The sequence below is a fragment of the Hippocampus zosterae genome, chromosome 16, assembly GCF_025434085.1.
Source record: "Hippocampus zosterae strain Florida chromosome 16, ASM2543408v3, whole genome shotgun sequence".
Taxonomy (NCBI): domain Eukaryota; kingdom Metazoa; phylum Chordata; class Actinopteri; order Syngnathiformes; family Syngnathidae; genus Hippocampus; species Hippocampus zosterae.
Genome location: NC_067466.1, coordinates 5507259 through 5519509, shown reverse-complemented (window position 1 = coordinate 5519509; position 12251 = coordinate 5507259). Strand labels below are relative to the sequence as shown.

Sequence of the window (12251 nt, the reverse complement as noted above, 5' to 3'; positions counted from 1 at the left end):
TATTTAAGAATGAAAAACATTTGATATCCACTACACTTCCTTGGACCTCAGAACCCCTCTGGCCGTGCCCAAACCAGCTGTGCCCGTACTGCAATGTGGTCTGAGCAGATGCTCATTTACATCTGACAGTTTAAATTGCATTGTTGCCTCTGCAACATCGCGTGGTCAACGGGGAGAGTGCCTCTGGATTGGCAGACCGGGGTGGTAGTCCCTCTTTTTAAAAAGCGGGACCGGAGGGTGTGTTCCAACTACAGAGGGATCACACTCCTCAGCCTCCCTGGTAAGGTCTATTCAGGGGAGCTGGAGAGGAGGGTCCGTCAGGAAGTCGAGCCTCAGATTGAGGAGGAGCAGTGTGGTTTTCGTCCCGGCCGTGGAACAGTGGACCAGCTCTACACCCTTAGCAGGGTTCTCGAGGGTATGTGGGAATTCGCCCAACCAGTCTACATGTGTTTTGTGGACTTGGAGAAGGCGTTTGACCGTGTCCCTCGGGGAGTTCTGTGGGGGGTGCTTCATGGGTATGGAGTACCGAACCCCCTGATACGGGCTGTTCGGTCATTATACCACCGATGTCAGAGTTTGGTTCGCATTGCCGGCAGTAAGTCGGAATCGTTTCCAGTGAGGGTAGGACTCCGCCACGGCTGCCCTTTGTCACCGATTCTGTTCATAACCTTCATGGACAGAATCTCTAGGCGCAGCCGAAGCGTTGAGGGGGTCCGTTTTGGTGGCCTCAGTATTGCATCCCTGCTTTTTGCAGATGATGTGGTGCTGTTGGCTCCTTCAAACAGGGCTTTCCAACTCTCACTGGAGCGTTTCGCAGCCGAGTGTGAAGCGGTTGGGATGAAAATCAGCACCTCCAAATCTGAAACCATGGTCCTCAGTCGGAAAAGGGTGGAGTGCCCCCTCCGGGTCGGGGGGGAGATCTTGCCCCAAGTGGAGGAGTTTAAGTATCTTGGGGTCTTGTTCAAGAGTGAGGGCAGGAGGGAGCGAGAGATCGACAGGCGGATCGGTGCAGCGTCTGCTGTGATGCGGACGTTGTATCGGTCTGTCGTGGTGAAGAAGGAGCTGAGCCAAAGGGCGAAGCTCTCAATTTACCGGTCGATCTACGTTCCAACCCTCATCTATGGTCACGAGCTATGGGTTGTGACCGAAAGAACGAGATCCCGGATACAAGCGGCCGAAATGAGTTTTCTCCGCAGGGTGTCCGGGCTCTCCCTTAGAGATAAGGTGAGAAGCTCGGTCATCCGGGAGGGGCTCCTAGTCGAGCCGCTTCTCCTCCACATCGAGAGGAGCCAGATGAGGTGGCTTGGGCATCTGATTCGGATGCCTCCTGAACGCCTCCCTGGTGAGGTGTTCCGGGCATGTCCCACCGGGAGGAGACCCCGAGGAAGACCCAGGACACGCTGGAGAGACTATGTCACCCAGCTGGCCTGGGAACGCCTCGGGATCCCCCGGGGAGAGCTGGAAGAAGTAGCTAGGGAGAGGGAAGTCTGGGCTTCCCTGCTAAAGCTGTTGCCCCCGCGACCCGGCCCCGGATAAGCGGTAGAAGATGGATGGATGGATGAGTTTAAATTGGCACTTAAACAGTACAAATGCAAATGCCTAGCTAATATTTAACTGATAACATACAGTGTATTTATACATGCATATATGCGCATATCCAGCCTATTTTGTGCGCACAATAGCTTGAGTGCAACTACCTACCATGCGTGTTTTTGGAATGTGAGAGGAAACCGAAGTACTCGGAGAAAATCCACACAGGCACAGGGAGAAGATACAAAATCCACACAGGAGCCCAGAATCAAACCGTGCACGTCTGCACTGTGAGACAGACGTGCTAGCCAGTCGACCACTGTACATACCCTGTTTTTATTTATTTATAAATAAATAATTATATTATATATATAAACACAAAACAACCCGTATTGTTTTGTGTTTTTTGTTATTGTAAAGTGTCCTTGAGTGTCTTGAAAGGCGCTTATAAAAAAATGTATTATTATTATTATTATTTATTTATTTTATTTACAGAATAAATTCTTCCTTGACGTTCAGTAAAATAACGAAATTGATAACCGGCACATTTTCAAAATTAGATCAAATCATTTTATGTACAAACAGTTGCTTTAATGAGGCTGTCAGTAAAAGTGAGGAAACGGTCAAATGTGTTCATCCCCTGACTTGGAATTACTGTACACATGGATTTTTTTTAGGAGTGGGCAGACGGGGGGGCATTTGTAACAGGGGGCTCCCACTGCAGATTGTCTTAAAGCAGCAGCGTGAGCACTGATCCAAATCAGTCAGCTGCGCTGTTGCTCATGTGTGCATGCAAGCTCCTTTCCCTCTCATTCATTGCTTTACAATGACCCCCTCCTCCATCCCGAATCCCGCTCCTGCTCCCGAGCGCAGTCATTTCTAGTGCAGAGAAATGTCCCTGGTGACACTGAAGGATGACGCAGGCGCTTTCCTCCATTCGGTGTCTCACCAGCCCACCACCACCTCCCAACACCATCTTTTACCTCTTCCTCCTCTTGCCTCCTTTACCCCCCCCCCTTTTAGATTCCCTCTTCCTGCCTGCCTCTACTACACTCATATTGCTGCTTCTGCCTATCTCCCTGCCTCTCTCTCTCTCTCTCTCTCTCTCTCTCTCACTCACTGCTCTGGCACTGCAGTGCTGATTGTGATTGCACACACACATACACACAGACACACACACACACACACATGCACCCACACAGAGCGTTGCTGAGAGGCAAGGACTGCACCAGCATGCGCCAACCGCGGCTGAGCTGCTCGCGAGCATGAGAAAGGCGAACCGAGGCGACAATGTTGTGCGTTGTCTCACGTCAGCATGCATCATTGCAGCGGTGGCAATGATGCATTTCAAGAGCAGATAGCTTATGTTATCCGGCCTCCTCTGCACTGCCTCTGCATCCTGTTCGCCCTGCTCCTCCCACTCTCTTCCTCCTCTCTTCCTCCTCCTCATCCTCCTCCCGTCGACTGCTTCACTAGACAGGACTATAGATTGACCGGGACAAGCGAGCGCTGGATGATCAGGTTTGCGCCGGCTGAAAGATTTCTCTGTGGCGATGCTACACTTACATCTTCACCGATTCCTGGATTTTAATTGACACGTGAGGCAAGAAGATAACTCGCCACCTGCAGGATATCTTGGATGTGTGTGTGTCACTCCTAGCCAGCAGTTGCCATTGGCTCATTTCCTTGTTTTTGCTGGTTGTTTTTGCCTTTCCTGGCTAGCAGGCACTGCAGCATCAGGACCGCAAGACCAATGAAGTAGTAGGGCATGTGGACCCAGGGCAATCCGAACTAAGGGCTTCAGTGCATCCATTGCTACCACTGCTTATCTTGATTTTTTTTTTTCCGGCCAGAAAAAGAGTGTCTGGTGGGGGTGGGTGGTGAGAGCACAGGTATCCGGGCCCCTGCAGAGGCGAATAGAGCAGGGTGGCTCGTGCGTCGAAGAAGCAAGCAGGACGTCCTGTGGGAAAGGGGCGGCTCAAGCATTGGCCTCCTGATGGTGGCTATTTTTGTCTCCCCTAGCTGAGTGACTGGGACAGCAGGTGGAAGAGAAGATGCTTATGGCCCGAGACACGGCGCGAGATGAGGCTCAAAAGCTACACAGGAAGTGGCTGAAGCACCAGGCCTTTATGGCAGAACTGGCCCGTAACAAGGAATGGCTGGCCAAGATAGAACAGGTGAGTCGATGTGGTCAGGGCATGATGCAGGATGGAGAGGTCACACGGAGCAGGTGAGTCAGACGGAGGTGGGAGTGGGGTGCCACGTTCACAAGATGGCATTTCTGAGTTGTTGTTTGAAGCTAGTAGAAATCGGGGAAGGTGTCATAACTCATTGAGGGCATCTTGAATAACATTCTCAAGGTTATGAATGTTGACTGGGCTTTTCACATTCACAGGTGACATGATCGCGTTGGCCTCTCTTAGCAACAATGTAAAAGAGCACAATTGCGTCAGTCAAAAATTTTGCTTACGGTTGATTTTTGATTCACTCGGACGTTTTCAGCAGCCAGAATCAGTGAAGATAATCTTTCAATGTACTCTGTTTTTCTATAGTCATAACGAAAGGCAGGTTTGTTGCTACTTTGCTACTATGCTATGCTATCTACAGATCCTCTGCCTCGGTGAAGTTAAGGTGGGCTAATGACATGTAAATTAACCCATGTTAGCACTCCACATATTCCATGTTGCAAATATGTTGCAATTTCATTCAGGAATAGCATTCCCAGTTAAATAAGTTCCCATTTGAGAGTACAGGTGCTGATGATGATAATTTGATAGTGTGTTTTGTAATGTAAAGTCTTCGGCATCTTTCTGCATTACAATTAAAATGAGAACATTATTTCTGACAAAAATCTGATAGGATATGATGTATTCTTGGGATGTTTGAGCTTCGTCAATAGAAACTGAAAAACAAATCAATTTTGTTTTGTAAAAAAAAATGTAATGATCATTCATTCATTCATTCATTCATCTTCCGTACCGCTTGATCCTCACTAGGGTCGCGGGGGGTGCTGGAGCCTATCCCAGCTGTCTCCGGGCAGTAGGCGGGGGACACCCTGAATCGGTTGCCAGCCAATCACAGGGCACACAGAGACGAACAACCAACCACGCTCACACTCACACCTAGGGACAATTTAGAGTGTTCAATCAGCCTGCCACACATGTTTTTGGAATGTGGGAGGAAACCGGAGCACCCGGAGAAAACGATCATTAGACATTAATTTACTGTTGTCTTCCTGATTTAAGATACATGATATAGCAGTGTAACTAATTATATCAATGGTCCTTGAAGACGAGTGCCGTAATGTATCAAATTCACAATTTTGGCTGTCTACTGTACATGTAAAATGCAATTTAAGCTTAAACTAATTGCGCTGAACACATATTTTGAAGACCAGGCCCGCAGACTGAATTGGTCCTGCCACATAATTTTATGTAGGCCACCAGAATTTAAAATGTTTATGGTTGCCTTATAATAAGGCTTTACTAGACTTATTAGTAAATACTCTTGACTGAGGTTTAGCATAACTCTGATGTGGTGATAATTAATTTGATAATAACCCTGGTCTAGACCCTCAAAAAGCGTTAGCAGACACCATGGCTCTCTTTTCATGATCGACGTAAATCCTGCATGGTGCATAGTACAACTGCACCGAGGTGGGTTCAGCCCAATATTGGTAATTTGGCAGACAGGCGCTGGAGGGAGTGTTGCGCCGCGGTGGGAGTGGTCACGGCTAAATTAAAACATGGGCAATCGAAGCCGCTCCTTTTTAAATGCTGCACGCTAGTCACGCACATGGTGGAAGCACATCTGTGCTGTAAAGTGGGCACCTGGAAACCAAACCTCCACCTCCGATTGTTCTTGTGAGCTGTGCCGCCAAGCAGGATGATTTAAGAAATATCATACAATGATTCAGAGGCTTTGATGCCCGCTGTGCACATATTGAGGATTGAAATACATTCTGTTCGAGCAGCTGTTTACTTATGACCACTGTTAGATGTGCTCTGAGCAGATATGAGGTTCAGATCAAATTTCTGCCACTGAATTGTCACTACACCAGATGCTTCTCCAAGACACTCCTTCTGCTGGGCTTGCCATCCAAGCTCAGCTGAGACCAGTCTGTCAAATTGGCAAGCGCGCATCGAGCCTTGCAGTCGTCCAAAAATCAGGATCCGTTGGCTACTACCTTACGGCGTTGGTTGACAGAGCCACATAAGGTTAAACACTGTAAGGAGCTAAAAGTGTACTTCATTCAATTCATGACTTACTCTGACGGGAATCGGTTGTAGTGTCCTGCAAAGTTTGCATTCAACAGCACACAACTTTAAATACAGTGCGATGTCGCACTGTTGTACACTGCATTGGTATTTAATAGGAAGCCAGCATCAGGTCAGATCAACACAATTCTGAAGCACTTAATTACAAATTTCAGCGACTAAAACATTAAGGAATAATGGGTAGATATTATCGTATTTTCCGGATTATAAATCGCTCTGTAGTATAGGTTGCAGCATCCATTAAAAGCATAATAAAGAAGAAAAAAAAAACATAATTCACACTGGAACATAAATCACATTTTGGTGGGAAATGTGTTTGATCAAATCCAACACCAAGAACAGACGAGTCATCTTGAAGGGTAATTTAAAATTAAAATAAAATCGAGAACAGGCTGAATAAGTGTACATATGCTAACGTTACCTGACGCATAAACAACGAACTGAGAATGTGCCTGCTATGCTCATGAACATATTAAGAGTTATTCAGATAATGAGAGCAAAAAGAACAAGTTTACCAAATCATCAGTGTCACTCCAAATCACTAAATCCAATGAAATCTTCATCCTGTGTGTCACTTTAAAACAACTCAGCCAACTCGAGGTAGAAAATGTGGCGCTTCCTCGTCTATGTCGCTTACGTCAGACTCAATGTTGATTTATCAACACAGGCATAGAGCGCCGTCTTGCGGTTGAGTGTGAAAATAACGTGAAATAATGTACTGATGTGTTAGTAATTTCACACATAAGTCGCTTCGGTGTATAAGTCGCATGCCTGGCCAAACTACGACAAAAACTGTGACTTACTGCCCAGAAAATACGGTAGTCTGTTTTTATATTTCTCCAGTTATATATTAGCCATGCGATCTTTTTTTCTTAAAATGTATTGACATCATCTCTGTATTGCGACGTTTGTTGTCCTTGGCAAAATATCGCAATCACATCACATCGCCCTATGCGCTGCAATTCCCAGCCTGAGGACACAGTTTGGCAAACTGTCATTAAATATTATTAAATACGATTCCTTGATAAGCATTTCTGAAAGCTGTTACTTTACAGACTGAATTTGTCGACAGAAAATGCAAGTGGAAAAAAAAAGAATATGTTGTGTGTGTGTGTGTGTGTTTTCTATTTCAATTCATCCAGAAGAATATTTGTGAGGTCATGTTTGATGATGTTCATTCAAAAGGTGTCTCTGAGTGAGCCCTCGAGTTCTTTTTACGCCAAACTGGATGGATATTTTATGTTGTGGGCCGTCTCGTGCTCGAAGCAAAAAGGGGCCTTCTCAAAACTGTTCTTGCAAAGATAAATGATTGAGGAGATCCATCAATCCATCCATCTCTTTTCTACACCCACAGTCCATGTTAGGATCGATGTGGGCTGGATCCCAGCTGACTCTGGGGGTGCGAGGCGTTGTAAACCTTCAACTGGTTGATAGTCTATACCAGGGCGCATACAGACGAGAAGTTAAATACAATTTTACAACAACGGGCAATTTAGGTTCCTCAATTAACCTATCGAGCATGTTTTTTTTTAATGTGGCACTCGCAGAAAAAGTGACTGGTCAATGTCAGAAAATTCGCAGGTCGATGCAAACTACACAGAAAGGCCAGAGAAAAAACTCAGAACATCTCAACTGGGATCCAAACATGCTAAGCGCTACTCCATGCTCCTAATATGTTTGGTAAATTGTTTTAAATGTCATTAGGAAATAATGTACTGGCAGATGAACCCTTTGAGGTACAGCGGTTACTACAGTGGACAACTTATCATGTTATCGGGTTACAGGTTTAAAAAAAACACATCCTCCAGGTGTGTAACTCCCAATCGAAGAAAAGCTTGTTTGAGTTTGGGAAGCTACGGTATAACGCAAATGTTTTGTGGGGGGGGGGGGGGGGGGTTGTTTTTTTATGACCATTGGTTTTAGCAAGTTACTGGATGTGAGATCACCTTTTTAGAATGTTGACAAGTGATGTTGTGGAAACACTTATGTGGACTTGTCCTGAGATCCTGCAGCAGAGTATAACCGCTTGTTCTTATTGACACCTTTCACCGTTGTTTAGCTGCACATACAAAGAGAAATAATTTTTGTAAGGCGCTGTAACAGGTCCTGACTAGTGATAAACAGTTGATAAAATCAGGGATCAATTAATCACCTTTTAAAGGGATAGATGAGTCCTGTGCTTTGTGTCGTCTATCTCTGGCTTCGCTCCGTATTTTCGCAAATAAGTACTGTACTTACATGGGCGGCACGGTGGGCGACTGGTTAGCACGTCCACCTCACAGTGCAGCGATGCGGGGTTCAATTCCAGCTCTGGCCATCCTATGTGGAGTTTGCATGTTCTCCTCGTGCCAGCGTGGGTTTTCTCTGGGTACTCCTGTTTCCTCCCGCATTCCAAAACATGCGTAGCAGGTTAATGGAACACTCAAAATTTTCCCTAGGTGTCAGTGTGAGCACGATTGTTTGTCTATGTGTGCCCTGAGATTGGCTGGCGACTAGTTCAGGGTGTACCCCGCCTACTGCTCGAAGACGGCTGGGATGGGCACCAGCATGCCCGTGACCTTTGTGAGGATAAACGAATTAGAAAATGTTGGATGGATGGATGTTTAGATATGGAAACAATGTTATTCCTTCTCGATGCATGGAGTTGGAACAATTATATTTTGGGACAAATACAGTCCTCTGCATGGGACACCTGAAAATAATTTTTGTTTAATCAAAATTATAATTGAAATTTGAATGTCTTTCAGCAGGACAATACCAAGATCCCCACAAAAATGCAAAAACATTTGTGATGCATCATATTTATGTTTCTTTTTTCATACCGGCATGTTTGTTGAGTTGGTCATCTTGGCTGTTTCCTTCACCCACTGCTGATTAAGTCTAAATTGTTTAAATTACGTTGAGCCTAACCTAACCCCTTGCTCTAAAATATGGATAGATATTTAAAGCATCATCGAATCACAATTCCCGCTCCTGGAAATTTGATACCATTTTCAATATGAACTGATTACTGGTCATTCTGGGGAAGGTTGCACGAGGCTGTTTTAAACCACACAATGCTTGTTAAACAGCATAATAAGATTGTGCTGAAAGGGCCAAACACGTTGGAAGAGTAATTACAAGGTCTGCCTCGCAGATCTAGACCTGATTCTCCATTGGGACATCTCTGTGTTGGGTTTAGAGTGTTCCATTAAAATGTTCATGGATTTGCTCTTGGTACAAACCCTTTCAGGCAGGGACAGCGGTTACTGCAGTGGACAGCTCATCACGTAATCCGGTTACCGGTTATCATTATTGGTGCATGAAAGCGTGAATGGAAGTGACTGAGAGTGGGAACAGTTGTCTACCAATTACCTGTGATCCTCATGGGCATAAGCAGCACGCATAGCTGTCATGTAAGGTTTTGTGCATGTCTCGACTGAACGCGTTATAAGTCGACTCAATACCATATCCGGATGCAACAGACAGAAACGTAACTCAAAGAAATGGAAACCTGCAGATTTACTGCAACCAGTCCAAAGTGTCCATCCTAAAATAATCTTGGATAGGTTTCAGCTCATCCGTGATCCTGAATTATACAAATACAAAACAGCTTTATGGATGGATGGGAATTTAAAACATTTTAAAGGATCAGTTAAGTATATTTTAGAATGCTCATATAAAGTTAAGTTCACGCAAGACAGTTTACAGTGGAACCTTCTGGCATGCTGGTTAACCCCCCCCCGCCAACAAAAAATAAATCCGAATTAGTTCTGGGTCAAACATTTATCAATTGTAGGCAGTGCTTTAAGTAACATTTCAATCTTCACAGCCAGACATGTTAAAACTCTAAATCGTCACATAATAATACAATTAAAAACAATCATACTCCCAATCTTAATTTTGCAAAGGTGAGCCATCTCTCACTTTTAAACCTTTGTGATAGGAACAAAAGTGTTAACTAATGGTCTCTTCTCACATTCTTCTCTTAACACCTTTAGTCCAGGCGTAATTATTTCTCACAACACGTGTTAAAAAAAATACACAAAAGGCAGATGAAAGAGCTCAACACAGAGAGAAGTCCCCCCCCGTCCCCCGCTGAACAGAGGTTTGGCCGGGTACAATTTGGATGGCATCATCCATGACGTTGGACCAAAAACATTGGAAACTTCCTGGAAATGTTTGTCATTATTCCTCAACTTTACTAACTCAGACGTATTTGACATTCAAGGGTCCACTGTATATAAAAAAATAACCAATAGAAACTGATGGAAACATTAACATTAACAAAGTACATCAGCATCAGCACTTGATATTTGTCATGTCGATATCAGGGCTCAGCAACCTTTTTGAAACTGAGAGCTACTTCTTGGCTACTGATTAGCGCAAAGGGCTCCCAGTTGGATACATAACAAATGTGCTCAAATGATATGTTTTGATTAATAATTCAGGATATTGGTTTATGTGAAGACACTGCTCCTGTGAATGATTTCTCACAATCATTAGAAAATAAATAAATACATAAATATAATAATGCATAAAAATTTCAGTGAGCGTCTTCCTGTTTACATTTTCAAATAATCACTTTGACAACATTCTGAGAAAATGGAGAGGCCCATCACTGGTGAGCTATTTTTTTTGGAACAGGTTCTCATGTGGTTCCAGAGGGCTACCTGGTGACCGTCGGCAACCACGTTGGTGACCCTTGGTCTATATACATGTGTGTACCATGCGCTCGTGTTTTGTGTGGCTGGCATAATGAATCAATATCGTAGGAGGACATTTGGGTGCTACGACGAAACCTTGTGAGCTCAATTATGCTCAAGTAGGTCAATGACATGAGAGTGAGAAAATTATCTTGTTCTTCTGTGCAGTTTTATGTTCACAAGAGATTTTACAGAGGAGTGAATCTATATTTTTACCAAAACAAGTAGGTTTTGGTAAAACAAAACACTAAAAACAGAATTTAGTGTTTTGGTAAAAATATAGTGAACAGTCCAGGTTAGGGGTGTACCCGCCTACTCCCTGAAGTCCGCTGGAATAGTCTCCAGCACACCCGCGACCCGGAGAAAATGCTTAGGGAGAGCAAGCCAACTCCACACAGGAAGGCCGGAGCTGGAATCAAATCCCGTACCTCTGCACTATGAGGTTGAAGCGCTAACCACCACCCATATAATTGTAATTTCAGGACGAATAAAGGATATCTTAATAATATATATATTATTATATATTATATAAATATATAAATACACACACACACACACACACACACACACACACATATATATATATATATATATGGGATATGGGCACCAACGAGATGAGATATGGGCACCATGCTGCAGAGATACAGATAGATACAGAAGGCAGGTCGGTCAGGAGGGTGCACGGTGGTCGGCTGGTTAGCACACCGGTCTCACTGTGCAGAGGTGCAGGGTTCGATACCGGCTCCAGCTTCCCTGTGAGGAATTTCTCCCTGTGCCTGTGTGGGTTTTCTACAGGTACTCTGGTTTTCTCCCACATTCCAAAAACATACATGGCAGGTTAATGGAACACTCTAAATTGTCCAATGTGTGCCCTGCATGTGTGGCACGTGTGGCTGGCAACCAGTTCAGGGTGTACCTGCCTACTGCTCGAAGACAGCTGGGATAGGCTCCAGCATGACCACGAACCTTTTGAGGATAAAGCGGTTCGGGTAATGGATGGATAAAAAAGTGGAGTTAGCTTCACCTTAAAAAAAAATCGACATCAATACAACACTGAAATCTGATGCTCTCATTCTTTCTTTTATCAGATGTTGCATACAAACTAGCTCACAGACTCATTTTGACCTCAATTATGCAGTTAGAAAAAATGGAATTTTGTAGCATGGAATTTTTAAAGCCGACTGATATTTCCTTTTTTTTGCCTTGTTTTTTCAACAGCACAGCCACTTGCTGTGGAGCATTCACAAACAGGACTTTTGTGGAGCTGCCATGGGTTAAATTCTCACTCAATGTGCTGTCAAACCATGCGGCCAGACCACGCTTTTTTTTTTTGCTTCATTCCTCAACTCCTTGTTTATGAGTAATTTAGCTCAGATGCAAAAGTTTCAAATTTACAGGTAGTTGATTTTCATGAAGAAAATCAAGAAGCGTGTATACATTCAAATGTCCTTGTTGTTCTTAAAGCTCTAAAATGACTGACGCATCTGGACAATTATCAGTGCATTTTGTATGAATAAAAGAGAGAGAAAGAGAGAAAGATATATAGTATGTGACGTGGTTTCTCTTTTCCGTCTTTCATCTGTGTAATTTTGTCAACAGAAAACAGGCTCTCGCCTTACTCAAATTTTACTGCTGCATCAGCATTACAGGAAAGCCTGCGGAATTTAGAACCGTATCACAATGCCATGCGGATGCAATTTCAACATTGTGAGCCACGACTGTGTTGAAAAAAACAATCACCTCGCAGATGTTCACTGGA

At 44.2% G+C, this 12251-nt stretch overlaps 1 protein-coding gene across 1 annotated transcript in view; it reads left to right on the top strand.

Annotated features, from left to right (window-relative positions):
• Nucleotides 1–2666: 2666 nt before the first annotated feature.
• The window catches only part of LOC127587771 (spectrin beta chain, non-erythrocytic 4-like), a 28812-nt gene continuing 19227 nt past the window's right edge, over nucleotides 2667–12251 (top strand). Inside the window, exon 1 of the mRNA XM_052046212.1 lies at nucleotides 2667–3707. Coding sequence (XP_051902172.1) covers nucleotides 3585–3707 — 123 coding nt within the window. The 5' untranslated portion in view covers nucleotides 2667–3584. The remainder of the gene's footprint in view (nucleotides 3708–12251) is intronic.